At 30.1% G+C, this 22,411-nt stretch overlaps 1 protein-coding gene and 2 long non-coding RNA genes across 3 annotated transcripts; all 3 read right to left on the bottom strand.

Moving 5' to 3' along the window:
• Positions 1-423: 423 nt before the first annotated feature.
• Positions 424-2,532, bottom strand: LOC111698614 (uncharacterized). The gene is made up of 3 exons (XR_002764568.1): positions 2,477-2,532; positions 1,326-1,391; positions 424-460 (listed from the first exon to the last, which is right to left on the bottom strand). It is a non-coding gene; the product is annotated as an uncharacterized LOC111698614 (long non-coding RNA).
• A 4,221-nt stretch (positions 2,533-6,753) lies between these two features.
• LOC111698613 (uncharacterized) lies at positions 6,754-7,288 on the bottom strand. The gene is made up of 2 exons (XR_002764567.1): positions 7,187-7,288; positions 6,754-6,877 (listed from the first exon to the last, which is right to left on the bottom strand). It is a non-coding gene; the product is annotated as an uncharacterized LOC111698613 (long non-coding RNA).
• A 1,972-nt stretch (positions 7,289-9,260) lies between these two features.
• LOC111698647 (uncharacterized) lies at positions 9,261-20,593 on the bottom strand. The gene is made up of 12 exons (XM_023469032.1): positions 20,533-20,593; positions 20,111-20,183; positions 18,424-18,537; positions 16,464-16,517; positions 15,453-15,485; positions 14,960-15,068; positions 13,854-13,922; positions 13,534-13,587; positions 12,634-12,746; positions 11,250-11,362; positions 10,174-10,251; positions 9,261-9,399 (listed from the first exon to the last, which is right to left on the bottom strand). The coding sequence occupies exons 1-12, from the start codon at positions 20,562-20,564 to the stop codon at positions 9,312-9,314; spliced, it is 930 nt and encodes a 309-aa protein (XP_023324800.1). The 5' UTR covers positions 20,565-20,593; the 3' UTR covers positions 9,261-9,311.
• Positions 20,594-22,411: the final 1,818 nt, after the last annotated feature.

Below are 22,411 nucleotides of genomic sequence, written 5' to 3'. Positions count from 1 at the left end.
AATATTTTTGTTCAAAATAAAAATTCTGTTTGGTTTGGAAACTTTTTTCTGCAGAATCTTTCCTACTTTCTGAAAGGTTTCACATCGATATGTATAAGGATATCTACTCGATATAAAGCAATATTTATTAATACTTATTTTAACTCAAACTCTGAACTAAATGAATATAGAAAAAATATGCCAGTTTAAAAAAGTTTTTGATAGATATTTGTAATCATCCAGAACAAAAAGTTTTATCAAAATTAAACTTTTTTAGGTATATTGGACGTTTTCAAAAAAATGCAAAAAAAAATCATTTCTGACACTCCTAGGCTTAGTACGTCAATATAATTCACCAAAACCATACTGCAGTCCTTCAATTATCATACAGGGAAATTTTCATCTTTCTAAACATCCCAACGAAAGATTTGACAGGTTCTTTACCTGATAGTATTTTGAAAACATAGAACATGCAAAGTTTCTGAAAAAAAATTTTAAAATGAATTTGTTCTGATCAATTGGGGTTTTTAGAGATTTATCTTCCCTTTCTTCTTTTTTCCTCTCTATTTTTCAATACGTTTTCATTTAGTTACCCCTGTATAATTTTTTCCTCTCTATTCTTCAATACGTTTTCCTCTATCTACTCCTTTATAATCTTTTCCTCTCTATTCTTCAATACGTTTTCCTCTATCTACTCCTTTATAATCTTTTCCTTTCTATTCTTCAATACGTTTTCCTCTACCTACTCCTTTATAATCTTTTCCTCTCTATTTTTTAATACGTTTTGCTCTGTTTACCCCTGTATAATCTTTTCCTCTCTATTCAACACGTTTTTCTCTATCTATCCCTTTAGAGAGTTCCTGACTAAATTGAGATGTAAAAATAGCCATGGAATGATTAAAATAACAGATAGGACACTGAATGTCGTCTTTTCAAGATTTTATGTATTTTTCGTTCACAATAACCCTAAGGCTGAAGCTCAAAAGAGTTACGCGGAGTCGGCATAGAACAGGCTCGATCTTTCTCTGTCTTGTAATTCTACAGAGAGAGAGCCTGTTCTGCGCCGATTGCGGGTAACTCCTTTGGGATTCTGCCTCTGGATTACTGTAAACGAAAAACGAACATCCTTAAAAGACGACATTCAGTGTCCTATCTCTGTTATTTTAATCAATCTTTGGTAAAAGTTTTAAGTTAAATATATCTGTCAATCCAACTATATATCTATCTATCTATCTATCTATCTATCTATCTATATTTATTTATCTATCTATATATCTATATTTCTATCTATAAACTATCTATTTTTACCAAAATATATTATCAAGTACTTGATAATCTGGTTTTACCTGTGATATCTTTAATATTCTCTGAATTTTGTAGCATATCATCCAACCCACGGGTTAAAGACTCACCTGGTATAAAATACTTAATAAAAATGTACTATGACTTTTGTTACTGCGGATTACAAAGATTAGCAAAAATTAGCTTAAAACCTGAATCTGATTAATATTTTTAATTCTATTCGATTTTTTTATTTGATCTAAAACATTGATCATGAACTCCAGTTTTTCCCTGGAGATATTTTTATCATTTTTTTTTCAAAAAAGATTATCAAATACTTGTTTTTGCATCATTCATTGATTATGAACTCCAGTTTTTCCCTGGAGATATTTTTATCATTTTTTTTCAAAAAAGATTATCAAATACTTGTTTTTGCATCATTTAAGTAATTATAAGTATAAGTGTAAACCTATTTAGCAGTTTTTTGAAAAAAGCTTAAATCCATCTTTCAAGTAATATGAGAGATATGGTTTTAAAAAATTTAGATTTTTGTATAGTTAAATTTTGATCTTTGCTTTTGTACAAATTATTGAAAGTCAAAATAAATCGTCAAAAAAAATTAAGATGGGCGTCTTTCTTGGAACATTTAAATCGTAAAAATTCTTTAAAAATGAAACAAATTATATGAATTTTTGATGAAACAGTTTCACCCTTAACAGTATTTCATTTATTTAATACTTTGTCTCTACTCTCTAGCACTAAAATTCACTGTCTTCAGCACTGGTTACAGCATAGAAAAATTAAAATAAAGTGAGTATTCATTATTTAGATTCTTTCATAAAAAAATGCCTAAAGTATTTTGAAGTATGGAAGTAGGCAGTAGGAAGTAGGAAGAGGAAGTATGGAAGTAGGACATCCTTCATTTAATGAGATATTAAAAAAAATCAAAAAAATGTATGTTTTATCACTTTAAAAATGGAATTAATTGGCTTACATTTTTTGTTATATCTCAATTTTTGGTTGAATTTTTATGAAATTTTGGAAAACAATAGAATGAACATTTAAACAAAAAAAAATTAATTCTATTTTTTCAAAAATATTTGGTTTCGCGGATTTTTTTCAATTTTTCCTGAAATATTTTAGAATTTATTTTTATCACATTTTATTTTTGTAATGCCTAAAAAACGAACACCCCAACAATTATGCATATACTTACATAATCTACAATTGCTAACTGTTTGATCCATTCTTTCTAGTTTATGAGGACTGTTACAACACAAATAAATCGATTGTTAAAGGGACTGTAAACGTAATTTCAAGCGACCCACAGTAATAAATTTTATCAATTATAAATCAAAGGGACTGTAAAGGAAAAATGAAAGGGGTTATAGGCTGAAACCTGAGATTCTCAGGATATAGTTTATTGAGACATATAAGAATTCTATCTGAAGTTCATGTTCCGAGAAATTGACACAGTTTTATGTCAATTTCTCGAGACAGGAACATCAGATAGATGTCTTATACGTATCGTTCAACTCCCAAGATTCTCAGGTTTCAGTATATACCCCCTCTCAGTCCCTTTACAGTCCCTTTAAAACTGATTGATTTTATTTGTGGTTTCTATACACAAGTGACATGCACATTTCTTGCTTCAGAGACAATGGAGAAATATCAGAATGAAACACTTTTCAAGATAGAAAAATTATTTTTTTCTTTTACATTGTTGATTATATGACGGTCAAGAGGGTACCGTTGTGAATCGAACACTTAAAATTTGGTTCACTGCCCCTTTAAAACATTGGGCAACCTTTCTAATATAAAATATATTTCAAAGAGAGAAAAAATGCAATCAATATCATTTTCGGAATCATAAGAGTTGGTTAGCAACTTTACCCAGACCATGATTGTTTTTTGAACGTTGTAAATGTAATTTCATTTGACCACCCTTTATAACGTATATCCCTTTAAATCTTTGTGTGGCCATCAAAGGCGAAGAAAATCTTTTTTTTAAATGAATAGGAAAACCACAACGGGAAAATTGGAATGTAAGTATACACTGTGCATTATAGTTTGAACTCAATTATTAGCTTTTATGAAAAATCAATTATGTTTAAAAACTTGCAAGAATTAATTTAAATAAATATTTATTTAGTTTTTCGTGGCCATGGAAAATATTTTGATATAATTTTATTTGTTCCTGTTCTTCAGTATATTTGATATTTCCATCGCTTGACAGATCTCAACTAATGTCGTCAGACTGAATTCATTGTTTAGGTAATTATTCTTTATATTTTAATTACAATAAATCCCACATACAGGGTGTCCCAATAAACATGGGAATTCAATGACGAATTCGATATCGTCTTTTTAAATAATTCTTTGATTTAGTATAGTGATACCTACTGAGAAAGCAGTAATCTCTAAGAGTTTCGTAGCTGCTATGTTCACATTTTGTTTGTTTATGTTTTGATTGCATACGGTTGTACTTAGTAAAACAAGAAAATTACAGTATACAAACAGAGTAAACTTATTCGTCTTCACTGTTCATCTTGCGGAGACATTATAGACACATCTTTACAGTCTTTTACCCTTTTCATAAAATAAACTCTAGCAGACATAATAATATTATGGCTTTTGAAATTAGGTATTACAATTCTAATTCATAACAAAGACGATATCCAATTCGTCACTGAATTCCCATGTTTTTTGGGACATCCTGTATATGAATACATAGCAAGAGTTTTTATAATGTCGTATTACATACAGGGTGTCCCACGAAACATGACATTAGTAAATAGTTTTTAATGTCGTCTTCCATACACAACACTGTATTAAATATTAAAGGCTGTTTGCAGTTTATTTCGTTTAAAAAATCTTTTGCTTCCATATATTTTACTTTGAAGTTAATTTTACTATATGACTCTTTTATAATATTGTCATATTCCTGGGCTATTAATTTACCTTGAATTAAAATAAAAAGATAGATATCCATAATTTGAAAACTGAAATTAGGAATTTTTCTCCGTTTTCAATTTACAGAATCTCTTTAAAATTCGAAATTTTAGTCTGAATACTTAATCTTTATTATAGCGCCATTTTTGAAGACTTGTACGAGACCTGCAAAATGTGAAATCAAAGACGACATACTAATAGTCTCTCAATAATCTACAGTCGTCGTCGCATAAATAAATACAATGAAGACGACTTTCGACTTCAATTTCAATTTATATTAAGTTGTTAAATAGCATGGATGCACATAAACATAGAAGTCAAGAGAAGCTATCAATTAAAAAAGCGTATCTTTGCTTACTTCCAAACTTGTAAATACGTTTTATTTCGAATAGGACGAAACAACTAAAATGGATATTACATATTTATAAATCTATTGTTTTTTATTGTTATTTAATCACTTTTCCAAAAATGAATTTACCAAAATATGAACTTCATGATATTTTTCATGAAGGTTTGTTGCCAACTGCAGTAAATTAAATCTTATCATATTTAAGATTTGATTGGATAACAATTTTGATAGAGCTAACAAAAACAATTTGATAATGACTGCACAGGAACAAAGAATGCCTATTTTCGCTTTTTCCCAAATACATATTACACATATATATTCAGAAAACACATACAGGGTTACCCACAAGGGATAAGACAATAAAGACGACCTAAAACTCTTAATATGACGATTCCAAGATTAAGTTAAGTCTTCCGCCTTGATAAGTCCAATAATGGCATAAATGATTTTGCAAAGAAAGAAGCAAATTATAGTTGCAGAGAATTAGGAAGACTAGAAATTCCTGTTACGCGACGTTTTCGTCACGTTCTGTTTTCCCTCGCTCCTGAATGCCCTGGAGTAAAGTTGTGAAGCCCCTACGGACGGAGGAGATTATGAGTTTGTACTTCAACAACGGTTTTGATTTGTAAACTTAGAATTAGAACCATGCTGTACATATATTTTCTAGTCAGTTAAACTTTGATAATGGTTATATTATTTATATCTATGATAAATACCGAGTTGTGACTTTGCATAAGGCAAATTTACGATTTATATTGTATTGTTATCGGAGCTTATTTAGAAATATCGCACTTTGTAGCTTGTGAATATATGGTTTAAACTGAGATTTGAGCTTATTGAAAAATATCGCATTTTTAGCTTTTAGCTATCAGAATTTTATAGTCCTGAATTTAACAAACATTTATATTTATTCTGTATTTCATTAATGTTCCAGTAAAATGATGAATCTGTATTTTTACTTTATTTTATGATTAAATGTGTTTATACGCAAAATATTTTTAGAAAGATCTAAAAGAAGTATATTTGAGTCGAGAGTTTCTGCGGCTTGTGAGAAGTCCTAATCAACCTAAGAAGAGCATGACTAGGTTCGATAACAAAGTATCTAGATATTTTGAACCTCAGGATAACCTGGCTGAACAATTTGGTACTGTCGTCTCTCTTAAGTCTCATCTTTTATGAGTCAACCTGTAAAGTCTTAAAAACCAAAAAATTGCGGAATTAAGGTCGTCTTTATTAAGTTTAGAAACGTCCATTAAAATTTTTAATTTGTTAACGATCTGAAAATGGCCTAAAATATGTTAACCGAAATTTTCCTGCCATCACTGTTGTTACGAGTCACCAAATCTTAAGATGTAATTTAACAAAGACGACTTTGAGACTGTTTTACACTGGCAGGTGTCGTGCATCAGTTAACCCAGTTAACCTCTCCCCTCCTCTCGTGTCTTTAATCCATTTTAGCACACAATGTTAGACATTAAACGCAATTTTAAGAGAATTGTTGATTATTATTAATGTATTTTGATTAGAAATAACATAAAAAAGAATCAATGTCTCGGCTTAATATTGATTGTTTGATAATTTGAAATGAAAACAACATTTGAGAGGAAATAACCTTCTTTGCGCTTTCCTTCTTTAATATTACATTTTAGAATTTAATTCGCATTTTATTATGTTAATATATAATTTCTAATGGTTTATCAATTGCTCTTGATGTTCAATATTGTGTTGAAATGGTTAAAACTTAAAGGAGAGATGAATTGTCGCAGGCAAAGAGAACAGAATATATATTAGATTGGAATTTAGAAAATCCCTCGGTATGAATTTGTTCAGTCCCTTTCAGCCTGAAAGGGAGTTCAAAGTGTACAATTCATGTAAATGTTCACACATTATATGCAGTAGAGTACATTAATACAGTGTGTTCCCTAGACTATACTATTTCAATTTCGAATTTAAAGCTGTTAAATAAACTTTATAAAATGAATTAGGTGAATAAAAAACATCATTTTATTTATAGTTATAACGGAAAATCATCGTTTGTAAAGTGATAGGCATAGAGTCTATGTTAAATGATCCTTGGGTAATATTCCACTCTAATATATATTTGTGAACCAAACAAAAGGATATAGGCTCGAAATGGAGATAAATAGGAGCTAAAGCAATGCAACTCGAAGCAGGAGGTAGGAGAATAAAAGTAAGAACGGGATATATATTCTCCAAGGTAAAGGCGCTTCTCAAGAATTACAAACTCTAGGCGGAGTCCCACACATATACGTAGACGATAACTTCTGGTGAAATATATTTCAGTAACGAGGTTTCCTACAAAATACAGATTGTTATTGACGAACAAATGTGAATAATAATTGTTAATAAAATGTAACTATTTGATTGACGAACAAATGTGAGTAATAATTGTTAATAAAATGTAACTATTTGATTGACGAACAAATGTGAATAAAATGTAACTATTTGATTACAACTAATTAAATGTTTATTGAAACTGATAAATAGGAATTTTAAAGGAAAGGTTCTGTTGTGAATCGACCAAGAAATATTTTAAGGTACTGATGGGAATTAATAAATGAAATATTTTAAATGGGTACTATTGTGAATCAAACATGAACTTACGATCTATTGTCGTATAGTACGGGAATAGTGGTTGGAATCGGAGTCTAAACTATTCAATTTCTGAAAAAAAATATTCATTTGGTAAAAAATTAATTCACTATTAGTTTAGTTTGCAAAATGATTCACTGAATTTTAAGCGTAAATTGTTTCTATTTTTTTACGAATTTAAATCTTATTGTTGCACGAGGATTTTGTTTACGTTTATGCAGAAACCTTGAACAGTATTTGGTTTGGAGAAGAAAGTGGACGGAGGTCTGACGGAGATGTAGTTTGTCAAAGACGACTTTTACAACAGGGTAGTTTATGGGATATGGTTCACAATATTCAATTCTCTTTGCTCGCAGGTGAGTTCAAGGTTCTTAGGTTAGTTACTCAGGATGCGCTCCAATGTACGGGAAATGTCGTCTCCTTAGTAAAGATAAAAAGAATCTGCATATGATGTCACTGATTATTTATGCTAAGGAGACGACATTTTCCGTTTTTGAAGCGCATTCAGAGTAACCAAATAGATTATCAAGTACAATAGGTGGCAACATAAAAAATGGATCAATTATACAAGACGTCACAAGTGTCAAATATAACAAAGAAAACGAAATTTTCTCACATTACTTGATATGCTTTTCAAGATGAAATAAAAAAGTGTAAAAACAGAAAATAAGTAACACGTAAAATTGCACCTTTTTCCACTGAAAGATAAGCTCTTTATTCACTATTTATTCACTATTATCACTATTTTTGATAATTTTGTCGGACACAATTCTGAGTTGACATTTGTGACGTAAGAATACAGCTGTACTGCCTACTGAGAGTGTATAAATTCTACGTTGCCATCTATTGTACTTAACAATCTAATTGGATTAAATAACCTTATTAAAAAAAACTTGGATCAGCATGGGATGATCATGCTTACTGTTGTAAAAATGGTAAAGTTATTGATCCTAGAACAACTAAAGTACACAAAGCAATCTTTTTATTTCAAAACATTTTTATACAGTGGTAGGGGATAATTTCAATACAATGAAGACGACTTTCCATTTAAATGTTTATTCAAATCAAGCTCTTAAACAGCATGGCATAAACATGAACCTAGAAGTCAAGAGAAGCTGTCAATTAAAAAGATAATCATTTATCACATATTACTTGTAAACTTGTAATTTTAAAAAAGGCTTGTAAACAATCAAAACTTTAATAAAACAGTCGTTTTATGAACAATTTCATAAACAGTTAAATAAACAATTTCATGAACATTTTTATTAGCAATTTTATCCATCTTTTGAAAACATTTTTAAAAAGTTTGACATTTTTAAAAAGTGCTGAAGCTCTCTTCTTAAGATGTGGAATAACCTGCCTATTGACTTAAAAAAAGCAACTCTCTAAGTATATTTAAAAATAGACTACTAAATTCTCTTTTTAAAAATTACATTACAATGTGTTAAAAACCGAATTGCTATTTATGTAAAACTCATTAGATATGTTTTAATATGCTTTGATATTTGTTGTGTACATGCCAGAAAATTACTTAAAACTCTAGTTATTCTAATTAATGTATTATTTATTTTGCATAAGATAAAATCGCACCCTGATCTCTAATAGTTCTCCTTAAATCAATTTAATTGAAATGTGTCGTTATCATTATAAAAATTAAGTAGAAAAAATAATCAAAACAGCCGAGAGCTATTTTCCACCTAATTGCTTTATACTTGTACTGTTAATATAATCATCAATTTGTAGTTGTAAACAGATACATGTATTTTAGCGATTAATCTTATCTTATCTTATAAACCGTTAAATGAACAATTTCAAAAACTGTTAAATAAACAATTTCATAAACCGTTAAATAGACAATTTCATAAACAGATAATTGAACTATTTCATCAACAGTTAAATGAACAGTTTCATAAACAGTTAAATTAACTATTTCATAAACAGTTAAATGAACAGTTTCATAAACAGTTAAATGAACAGTTTCATAAACAGTTAAATGAACAGTTTCATAAATAGTTAAATGAACTGTTTCCTGGAAATATATTCCTGGAAGTGATAAATGGCATCTTTTGAGATATTTACAACAAAATTATACTGAAAACCTTTTATTTTAATTTTTTACATTTTCATAAAAAAATGTTTAATTTTGAAATGGACGAAATTTATCTTTGTTCTCCTCGAAAAAAACTTTCAGATCAGAAATCCTCCACAAGGCAAGATGTTGGTTTCTAGAAAAAAAGGAAATAAAGTTTTCTTTTTCCTGTAATATTGTTCTATATTGTCATGTTCAAACGTATAAAAAAGTCATTAAATTATTTTAATGTGTTCTTTAAAAAAAAAAGAAGTTTTGAATGATGTAGAATTGGTATTTTTATTAAAGATTACTTACTCTGCTGGTGCGTCCTTATTCGTGAAAATATGAAAATTACTTGCTCTGCTGGTGCGTCCTTTCATGAAAATATGAGGATTACTTACTCTGCTGGTGCGTCCTTATTCATGAAAATATGAGGATTACTTACTCTGCTGGTGCGTCCTTATTCATGAAAATATGAGTATTACTTACTCTGCTGGTGCGTCCTTATTCATGAAAATATGAAGATTACTTACTCTGCTGGTGCGTCCTTATTCATCAAAATATGAAGATTACTTACTCTGCTGGTGCGTCCTTATTCATCAAAATATGAGTATTACTTACTCTGCTGGTGCGTCCTTATTCATGAAAATATGAAGATTACTTACTCTGCTGGTGCGTCCTTATTCATCAAAATATGAAGATTACTTACTCTGCTGGTGCGTCCTTATTCATCAAAATATGACGATTACTAACTCTGCTGGTGCGTCCTTATTCATAAAAATTTGAAGATTACGTACTCTGTTGGTGCGTCCTTATTGATGAAAATATGAAGATTACTTACTCTGCTAGTGCGTCATTATTGATGAAAATATGAAGAATACTTACTCTGTTAGTGCGTCGTTATTGATAAAACATGAAGATTACTTACTCTGCTGGTGCGTCCTCATTTATACAGATTGGTGTCGGGAAATGGAATGGATACAAGTGAAGATTAACCTGATGGAAACTAAAACAAACAAATATTTTTGAGTAATTTTTCATCTTTTTAAACACAGAATACTCTTAAGTTTATTAAACCGACTGGGAAACAATTTACTTTATTAATCCAACTGACAAATTATTTACATTATTAAACCAACTGACAAACTATTTACTTTATTAAACCAACTAACAAACTTGTACTTTATTAAACCAACTGACAAATTATTTACTTTATTAAACCAACTAACAAACTTTTTACTTTATTGAACCAACTGACAAACTATTTACTTTATTAAACCAACTGACAAACTATTTAAATTATTAAACCAACTGACAAATTATTTACATTATTAAGCAACTGACAAACTATTTACTTTATTAAACCAACTGACAAACTTCTACTTTATTGATCCAACTGACAAACTATTTGATTTATTAAACCAACTGAGAAACTTCTACTTTATTGATTAAACTGACAAACTATTTACTTTATTAAACCAACTGAGAAACTTCTTCTTTCTTGATCCAACTGAAAAACTATTTACTTTATTAAACCAACTGAGAAACTTCTACTTTATTGATCCAACTGACAAACTATTTACTTTATTAAACCAACCGACAAACTATTTACTTTTTAAAGCAACTGACAAACTTCTACTTTCTTGATCCAACTGACAAACTATTTACATTATTAAACCAACTGACAAATTATTTACTTTATTGATCCACCTAACAAACTATTTACTTTATTGAACCAACTGACAAACTTTTTACTTTATTAAACCAACTGACAAACTTTTTACTTTATTAAACCAACTGACAAACTTGTACTTTATTGAACCAATCGACAAACTTCTACTTTAATAAACCCACTGACAAACTATTTACTTTATTAAACCAACTGACAAACTATTTACTTTATTTAACCGACAAAGAAACTTTTCACTTTATTAAACCGATTTTTTTACTTTTTCAAACCAACTGACAAACTATTTCAATATTCTGAAAAATTAAATATTTCACCTCCTGCCAGAAACTTCTTGGTTTGAATATTTCAGGGGGTCGTTTACAGTAACATCAGGAAATGTCGTCGTAATTAAATATTTAGATCCGCTCTGCATCATGTTATAAAACATCTAAATATGTTTTAAATATTTTAAACTAAATATTTAAATATGCTCTGTATCATGTTATAAAACATCTAGATATGTTAAAATATTTTAAACTAAATATTTAAATATGCTCTGTATCATGTTATAAAACATCTAGATATGTTAAAATATTTTAAACTAAATATTTAAATATGCTCTGTANTAGATCCGCTCTGCATCATGTTACGGAACATCTAAATATGTTTTAAATATTCTAAACTAAATATTTAGATCCGCTCTGCATCATGTTATGAAACATCTAAATATGCTTTAAATATTTTAAACTAAATATTTAAATATGCTCTGCATCATGTTACGGAACATCTAAATATGTTTTAAATATTTTAAACTAAATATTTAGATACGCTCTGCATCATGTTATGAAACATCTAAATATGCTTTAAATATTCTAAACTAAATATTTAAATATGCTCTGCATCATGTTACGGAACATCTAAATATGTTTTAAATATTTTAAACTAAATATTTTAATATGCTCTATATCATGTTATAAAACATCTAAATATGTTTTAAATATTTTAAACTAAATATTTAAACTAGATCCGCTCTGCATCATGTTACGGAACATCTAAATATGTTTTAAATATTTTAAACTAAATATTTAAATATGCTCTGTATCATGTTATAAAACATCTAGATATGTTAAAATATTTTAAACTAAATATTTAAAAATGCTCTGTATCATGTTATAAAACATCTAAATATGTTTTAAATATTTTAAAATAAATATCTAATTATGCTCTGTATCTTATTAGAAAACATCTAAATAGGTTTTAAATATTTCAAACTAAATATTTAGATATTCTCTGTATCTTATTATGGAACAAATTTTTTCCGATGAAAGTGGGCTATGCATAACATTTTCTATCTCAAAATCGCTGATCTTCGATAAACCTTTTAAAGCGCTATTTTTAAAATTTTTTTCTTGATTCAAGTCATTTATCAAACTTTTATTGAATTTTTTCAACGTTTTAACATTTTGTGAGATTTCTTTGGAGCGATATTTGATTAAAAAAGTTATTTACGATTGATATGAAAATCGTGAAGTCAAGTGATGAATCCCGAGTATAGGTCAAACTAACTTTGTTCCTTTTTAAAATTTGCCCCTAAAGATAGGATTTTGCAGAATATTGTTTTTATACGGTAAGGCGTGCCCTACCAAGAACATTTTTTTTTCGAACTTGATTTAAAGTTTTTGTTAATTTAAAAAGTATAAATCTATTTAGCTACCACACCTGTATACTATCTAGCAGACCCAGATGAATTGAGACATGTCTATTGAGAACTAGATCAAAGCTATCTTCTATCCTATCCTTCATCATATCAAATTGCTTGAAAACCCAGGGTTCTACAAAGAGAAAATGCATTATTTAATATGAAATTAAGATAGAGGTCTAATTTGTTAATGAGCAGGCCTTGAAAACCATTACCTAGGGACTTGTATCACACTCCCCTATCTAAACTCTAAGGGCAAAATCAACCCCATCAATATATGACAAAAATAGCCCAATCGGGACAGGGTTAAATCGTAATTTTAATCTCCATGGCATGTCCGATTCAAAACGGTTCCATTTAAAGCTTGGTCTGCATGAGATAACCATCGTCTACTGCAGGTTTCTATTGACATGCAAAAACAATGGAGTAAATTGTTAGAATTAATAATTTTTTTATCTAAAAAAATACGCTCCTACGCATAAATCGAGCAGTATTTTGCCAAAAATGCTTTAAAAAACTTATTCGAGAAACAAGCGCGTTGCTTGAATTTTTAAAAGGTATATGACTAGGGCTACAAAAAAAATATAAGTAAGTTTGTGAAGTAAAACAAAAGGCCATAAAAAATTTAATGACAAATTTTCAGAGTTGTATAAATCTCTGAAATTAACCCTGTCAAAAACCTTCCATATTTAGCCAAATTTAAGTCAGGTCTGAGGGTTTAGGTCGTGGCCACAATAGTGTTTTAATCTTTTCTCCATTATTAAAAAAAAACTCTATAATTTTGATCGTACTTTCGAACTTACAAATATTATTTTGTTAAAAATGGTGAACAGTTTGTTAGAAATATCTCACATAGTACTATATCTTAAGTATTATGTTCTGAATTTCAAAGAAATGTTTGAAATCTATGAGATTTATACCTTTTGAAAAGTTGGCTTTAGACATGTCTATATTTGCAGGAATTAAATCGTACCCTGAAGAATTAAAGGTATAATAATTTTATGGTTTTTAACTTTACTTTTATCAATTATCATTACTTTTATTATTTTGTAATAGATATTGTAGTTTTTCAAACAAAATTATTATTGAAATCGTTAACATCCTGATCATTTTTCAGTTCATTTTTTTATCACATTTGTTAATAATATTTTCATTTAAAATGTTGTAAGTTTTTTGTAAATGAAGCCATTTTGTTTCCATGTCATTATCATTTTCTTAAGTATCATCGATCCTACTCGACCTGAATAAATAACATCTGTTCTTGATCTCAGAAATAATGGCATCCATGTCATATCTCCACTTGGACAATCTATCAAAAATATGAATTTAAGTAGAAAAATAATCTTGAAATATTTTTTTCTTTTATCATTGTTTTACATTAACTATTTGCTGACAAGATTTGGTGCAAAAAAAACTGTGCTGTACAGAGTACTAAACTGTAAAATAGTGCAGTACTGTACAATAAACAAATTTTCATACAATTATGATTTTCAAAAGGTTTCTGAAATTTTGATATTGTCACGAAAAGGCATTTTTGACAGTTGGGGCTCATGTGTGAAAGAAACTGAGTCTTTTTCAAATATTTCTGATTTTTAATCCCTATTTATTAACAACCTAGTGTTGTAGGCCTTTCATATTTTAAGCTAAAAGTTCTGTACGATCAAACAGTTTAAGTACGTAAGAAATATCAAAGGTTTACATCAGAGATGAGATTTTAAAAGCTTAAACCAGAGTAAAACCCTAACTCGGGCTTAGATAGAACCCAAGTCAGGAGTGGTTCTGATTCGACCAATGAGAGACTGTTTAAAGCAAGTTTTCTCTCTGTAGCAGACAGAATGCCATCAGATCAGCTGTGACAAGGAGATGTAAATTTCGAAAATTCAAACTTTATGTAGATACATTATTTTCATAGTATGTTTATTTTATATATTTAATAAAATTTGACACTACAAATACTTCCCGAGATTTTAATGTACAAATATAAAAGATTTTACAAAATTCACGATCAGCTGCTTCAGACTCGAGCCTTTAAGAGAGAGAAACCCAAGATGGTTGGTTTTTACTAAACTCAAGGCCATCCAAAACCCAGAGTTTGACTTCAGCTTTACTTAGATCTAAGCAGACGCAAAGACTGGGTTTTACTCGGGTTTAAGTTTTTACAATCTCATCTCTGGTAGCAAAGAAATTTGAATTTATGACAAAAACTCACTTTGTTGGACGAGTTCCAATTCAAGTCTTTAAAATATGAACTTACTTAAGTTTGTTTTTGAAATTTGCTTTATATTTTTTTATACTTTTGCCCCACCTGACGTTAACTTGAAATTATTAGTAAAAATAATAATTTACCAAGAAATCTGATGGTTTCTTTCCCCAAATCTTTTTTGAGTTGATTTGTGATAGTTTCCAGAGATTTTCTCATGTTTTTAGTCACTTCTATAGTACTACCAAAACCACTCTGCAGGTTCAAGATTTTACAAAAGTTAAAATATTTACTAGATTTTTCAAACCGCCATTTTAGTTGCACCTTGTAAAAAAAATGTCGAGGATTTAGAACAATGTTCGACCGGCTAAAATTAATAAACTTTGGTATACAAAAAAATTTGGCGTTTTGTCGTTTATTGGATGTAAACAAACCAAATCTTTACATACATATAAAATTGAGGAAATCTCAGCCAGATATTAAAAACGTGTTGTTAATACGAAAAAAAACTTTTATTGTAAATGAATTTTTGTCGTTTTACTACAGAAAAGATGGTCACAAATACTTTTTAAATATTGCTTATATTATTTTATTTATATTATTGTTTTTAAATTTTCAAAATTATGATTTGTTATCTTCCTTAGGGGATTCTGGAATCTGATTTTTCCAATCCTAAAATATATTATCATTAATTAATTTAGTGTTTTTTAGAAAACAATTTTTATTTTCGGGATTTATGCATGCGATTTAAATTAAAGAATTTATAAAGAGAATTTAGTTTGGGTTTGGTACTTTGGGGCAACGAATAGGTCGGTAGGGTTAAGCATGCGGAGTAAGGGTTGACTCGACTTTACAATTATTAAAGTTCTCGGAACAAAACATCTGTACCTTTGAAAAATTAATTGTTTTTCGTTAAAATCAATCATCTTCAAAATAAAACAATTTGAAGACACTATGCATTCGCATTCACGTCTCCTTTAATATTGAAATTTTCACATTTTAACTTTAGCTTTGAAAGTAGGCATTTTCAATCATTCTCAAATTTTGGCAAATTTTTCGATTGAAATTGGTGCACTTTCAAATTGATGATTGTCGGCATTTTTTTCCGGGCAAAATTGTTCAACTTTGACAGGCCATTGACCTCCCATAGGTGTCTTGTTAGTAATTCATACTAAATTGTTTACGTTTTTAAACAAACAGACAGACAAGCAATTTATATACAGGGTGTCCGAAAAAAAATGGGAATTCAGTGACGAATTCGATATCGTCTTTTCAAATAATTCTTCGATTTAGTATAGTGATACCTACTGAGAAAGCTGTAATCTGTAAGAGTTTCGTCTGCTATGTTTACATTTTGTTTGTTTATGTTTTGACTGCAACCGGTTGTACTTAGTAAAACAAGAAAATTACAGTATACAAACAGAGTAAACTTGTCCGTATTCACTGTTCATCTTGCGGAGACATTATAGACACATCTTTGTAGTCTTTTACCCTTTTCATAAAATAAACTCTAGCAGACATAATAATATTATGGCTTTTGAAATTAGGTATTACAATGCTAATTCATAACAAAGACGATATCGAATTCGTCACTGAATTCCCATGTTTTTTGGGACACCCTGTATATTGAAGCTGAGATATTAGACTTACGTTCTCCCAAGATTTTAGTCTGTTCTCGTGTTTTTCTGCATCTGTCAGCTCAGCCTAGATATATAAAAAAATAAATAGAAGTAACATTTATTAGTATCATTATTATGAGCGATATCATTTAATACGTTTACACCTCTTGTCATTAAAAAATTAGGCGTGCAAAACATTTGTCCTACAAATAATTTGTCCTCCAGTTTGGGGGAAATGTCACTGTCCTGCAAAGAGAGGAAAAAATTCATATTTTCTACACACTTCATTATGAGCAAATATACAACGTAATAAATAAGGGGAAAAAATACTGTCATTAATTTTTTGTATATCTGAAGGTTACAATCGAAATTTATGATTCTTGCACACAGCAAGCTGATTTATAAATACATGGACGCTTCGCAAGAGAAAAAGAAGTTTCATTACGAGTTGTCAAAAACTCAGATCTCAATTCTCAAGTAAACTAACTTCCAAGAATTATGTAAAATTATTTTGCGGATTTTCTATTTTTAAAGTTGAAACATTGTTGTAAAACTTATGTCCTGAGCTGAAAAGTGAAAACTTTCGAATGGGATATCCTTAATCCCGATTACTTAATCTGAGCATCCAATGGACACACTTTTGGGTTTTGTTCTTAAATCATTCTTCTTGGATAAAGTAGAGAAAAATCGAAAACCGGCTTTTTAAGATTAGAAAGTCCCCCCGTTTCTGTATATTAATCTTAAATGGCGCGCAAATTTCAAATTTATCGGCTTCATATATGCGACTCTGATTGGNTTATATTAGGATTATCTGTAGCCAGGGTATAATACCTTCTTTATATTAGGATTATCTGTAGCCAGGGTATAATACCTTCTTTATATTAGGATTATCTGTAGCCAGGGTATAATACCTTCTTTATATTAGGATTATCTGTAGCCAGGGTATAATACCTTCTTTATATTAGGATTATCTGTAGCCAGGGTATAATACCTTCTTTATATTAGGATTATCTGTAGCCAGGGTATAATACCTTCTTTATATTAGGATTATCTGTAGCCAGGGTATAATACCTTCTTTATATTAGGATTATCTGTAGCCAGGGTATAATACCTTCTTTATATTAGGATTATCTGTAGCCAGGGTATAATACCTTCTTTATATTAGGATTATCTGTAGCCAGGGTATAATACCTTCTTTATATTAGGATTATCTGTAGCCAGGGTATAATACCTTCTTTATATTAGGATTATCTGTAGCCAGGGTATAATACCTTCTTTATATTAGGATTATCTGTAGCCAGGGTATAATACCTTCTTTATATTAGGATTATCTGTAGCCAGGGTATAATACCTTCTTTATATTAGGATTATCTGTAGCCAGGGTATAATACCTTCTTTATATTAGGATTATCTGTAGCCAGGGTATAATACCTTCTTTATATTAGGATTATCTGTAGCCAGGGTATAATACCTTCTTTATATTAGGATTATCTGTAGCCAGGGTATAATACCTTCTTTATATTAGGATTATCTGTAGCCAGGGTATAATACCTTCTTTATATTAGGATTATCTGTAGCCAGGGTATAATACCTTCTTTATATTAGGATTATCTGTAGCCAGGGTATAATACCTTCTTTATATTAGGATTATCTGTAGCCAGGGTATAATACCTTCTTTATATTAGGATTATCTGTAGCCAGGGTATAATACCTTCTTTATATTAGGATTATCTGTAGCCAGGGTATAATACCTTCTTTATATTAGGATTATCTGTAGCCAGGGTATAATACCTTCTTTATATTAGGATTATCTGTAGCCAGGGTATAATACCTTCTTTATATTAGGATTATCTGTAGCCAGGGTATAATACCTTCTTTATATTAGGATTATCTGTAGCCAGGGTATAATACCTTCTTTATATTAGGATTATCTGTAGCCAGGGTATAATACCTTCTTTATATTAGGATTATCTGTAGCCAGGGTATAATACCTTCTTTATATTAGGATTATCTGTAGCCGGAGTATAATCTCGAGGCTCCCAAGTTCTGCAGTCTCGTACTACTCCATCCTCCCCTAGACGCCCCTCCACGCCAGAATTTGATGGCTTAACAGAAAATTAATTTGTAACAAAACTTTTTTGATTATAAAAATGAAAATAACAAAAAGATGATGCTATAGAAAAAGTGGGAGAGGGAACAAGATTAAAATGTAAGAAATGAGAAGAAAGGATACCGATATATGAAGGAAAACAAAAAGAGACAAAAAACCAGAAAGTAAGATGGAATAAAAAGAAAGTAAAGAAAAATTAATTTTGCATTACTCTAGGTTAGGGGGGGGGGGGTTTATATACTTCATTCAGATTTAGCCTTTTAAGGCTTAATCCAGGAAGATGTAAAACAAAGGAGAGAGAGAAAGGGTTTGTGTGCACATTTTACTGTTGCGTATTAGGACTGCTTGCAATAATTGACTACCATAGTGTTATCCCAGAAAAATAATAAAACAAACTCCAAGAAAAAATGTGTACTGCAGTTTCTGGAAGAAATGTAAGAACCCGGTTATCACACTTAGAGCTGAGTTTTATTTACATTCCTCCGAAAAACTGCGGTACATATTATTATTTTATTAGATTCCTTGGTGTTATCTAAAGAATAAAAATTATTTAAAAACATATTTCCTGGGCGAGGGAGGGAACCCTTCGGCAAACATAAGCCTCAATCTGTTCAGAACCGAGTTTCCAAAATTTTCTACAGGGTGTCCCAAAAACATGGGAATTCAGTGACGAATTGGATATCGTCTTTTTAAATAATTCATAGATTTAGTAAAGTGATACCTACTGAGAAAGCTGTAATCTGTAAGAATTTCGTCTGCTATGTTCACATTATGTTTGTTTATATTTTGACTGCATACGGTTATTTAAAAGACGATATCGAATTCGTCACTGAATTCCCATGTTTATTGGGACACCCTGCCTCTGCAAAGCAGTACGATTAGAGTATACGCTAGTATACAGTAAACAAGCCTTTGCTATGAAGCATAGCTTCTTTAACACTTCTGGTAATTAAATGTCATATTTTTTTACTTTTTTTCCACTCTTAAGGCTACAGCATATCGGAGGCTCAATGGCGGCTACGGTAGGGGCAGAGTCTGTTTCATAAATGTTGCTTATTTACTGCAATAAAACCTGTTTTTTTTGGTAATATGAACAAATCANAACTTAATAATATTCTCATTTGTTTAAATTATTTGACAGATTATTTACACTTAACTCTTGTACATTTTAATCTGAGCTGAACCGACCACAGTCTTAGTTTGTACTTCTAAACCCATTACACCAACTTTACTGTCAGACATACTGCAGGGGTCAATATATCCTAGCTCTGTAGGCAGTACAAGCTGGTGTAACTATAGGTTGACGTGGTCTGACTGTAGGCTGCATCTGGTTAAATTTACAATCACTAAAGTTGCAAAGGAATTGAGTTTTTGTCACAATTTTAAATTTTCTAATTTCTATATTTTTGCAGCTTTAAGGTGTAAACCTGTGATTTTTCAAACTTAGATTATTTAATCTGACAGAAATTGTAGTTTGAAATATCAAAGGTCTACAACATCAAGTTGCAAAGATAAAGGGGTTAGAAAATATGAGTTTGTGACAGACTCAATTCATTTGCGTGTATTACTTGTAATATATTTGAAGAGGAACTAGTGAAGTACAGTACACCGATAAACCCAAATATTAAGACCACAGGAGCACTAAAATAGATAATCATAGGTAGTTAGAAATAGATAGGTAGTAAGAAAAGTTCTCTGAAAATAAGTTTTTCGTTGAGGGTGAGGCTCAAAAGACTTAAGTTAAAAAGTTAAAATAAAAATAAAATGCTTCCCCTCACCCGGCCCCCCAAATTAAAAATATTCCATTCCAGGACTTTGTTCATTTGCTCAAAAAGAATCTAAATTCTTTATTTCTTTGTTTGTTTCTGTTCTATAGGTTCCATTGAAGAAGTGAACAATTGTTTCCTTGTAATTAATCAATTGTATTTAACGACTTTTGTTTTACAAAAATAAAGTCATCATATATTTAGAATAAGTAATTAATCCAAACCTGAAGGCTCTTAAATCAAAAATACTTCGCATTTTTACTTTTCTAAAAACAATTGAAATAATGTATTTTATGGACCTATTATTCAAAAGGGGTTAATTCTGCTTCACCCTGTATTATGATACATCCTCACCCTGTCCTACAATTTATAAACCTCTTATACATCGGATATTCAAGCTCACTCTGTATAAAAAATGTTACTAGGGACTTTCTAGCACACCCTATATTCTAGTAAACCTTTATTACAAGGAATATTTAGATCACCCGTATTCTAGTAAACCTTTAATACAAGGTTTCTCTATCTCACCCTGTATAATAGCAAACCTTTAATACATGGGTACTCTACTCTAGATCACCCTGTATTATAGTAAACCTTTATGCAAGGGTTCTCAAGCTTACCCTGTAGACTAGTAAACCTTTAATACAAGGGTTTTCTAGATCACCCTGTATTCCAGTAAACCTTTTATACAAGGGTTCTCTAGATCACCCTGTATTCTAGTAAACCTTTAATACAAGGGTTCTCTAGATCAACCTGTATTCTAGTAAACCTTTAATACAAGGGTTCTCTAGATCACCCTGTATTCTAGTAAACCTTCAATACAAGGGTTCTCTAGATCACCTTGTATTCTAGTAAACCTTTAATACAAGGGTTTTCTAGCTCACCCTGTATTCTAGTAAAGTTTTAAAACAAGGGTGCTCTAGATCACATTTTATTCTAGTAAACCTTTAATACAAGGGTTCTCTAGATCACCTTGTATTCTAGTAAACCTTTAATACGAGGGTTCTCTAGAACACCTTGTATTCTAGTAAACCTTTTATACAAGGGTTCTCTAGCTCAGCCTTTATTCTAGTAAACCTTTAATACAAGGGTTCTCTAGCTCACCCTGTATTCCAGTAAAGCTTTAAAACAAGGGTGCTCTAGATCACATTTTATTCTAGTAAACCTTTAATGCGAGGGTTCTCTAGCTCACCCTGTATTCTAGTAAAACTTTTATACAAGGGTTCTCTAGATCACCTTGTATTCTAGTAAACCTTTAAGACAAGGGTTCTCTAGCTCACCCTGTATTCTAGTAAACCTTTAATACAAGGGTTCTTTAGCTCACCTTGTATTCTAGTAAACCTTTTATACAAGGGTTCTCTAGATCACCCTGTAAAATAGCAAACCTTTAATACATGGGTACTCTAGCTCACCCTGTATTCTAGTAAACCTTCAATACAAGGGTTCTCTAGATCACCCTGTATTCTAGCAAACCTTTAATACAAGGGTTCTCTAGATCAACCTGTATTCTAGTAAACCTTTAATACAAGGGTTCTCTAGATCACAGTAAACCTTTTATACAAGGGTTCTCTAGATCACCCTGTATTCTAGTAAACCTTTAATACAAGGGTTCTCTAGATCACCCTGTATTCTAGTAAACCTTCAATACAAGGGTTCTCTAGATCAACCTGTATTCTAGTAAACCTTTAGTACAAGGGTTCTCTAGATCACCCTGTATTCTAGTAAACCTTTAATACAAAGGTTCTTTAGCTCACCTTGTATTATAGTAAACCTTTAATACAAGAGTTCTTTAGCTCACCCTATATTCTAGTAATTTAACCTTCTATTGGAGGGGTTTTATTAATACTATGTATAGTGTGTATAGCTGACTATAGCAACATTACTGCAGCATAACTTAATACCAATAGAAAGTTGTCACCAAGCGAAAACTCAACTGGAGGTTGTCCCAAAAAACATGGGAATTAAAACAATCGTTTTTGGTTTATTTTCAAAATAAAAGCTTAGTATTAGAAACTTATTTGAAAAAAACTATTTCTGTAGAAAATATTGTGTTTATGAGTTATACATATCTTTAATTTTTAACAAATCTGTGATCACAGTATA

The sequence above is a fragment of the Eurytemora carolleeae genome, unplaced genomic scaffold (assembly GCF_000591075.1).
Source record: "Eurytemora carolleeae unplaced genomic scaffold, Eaff_2.0 scaffold140, whole genome shotgun sequence".
Lineage (NCBI taxonomy): Eukaryota > Metazoa > Arthropoda > Copepoda > Calanoida > Temoridae > Eurytemora > Eurytemora carolleeae.
Note: the sequence above shows the minus strand (reverse complement) of the source record. Positions and strands in the feature narration are given on the sequence as shown.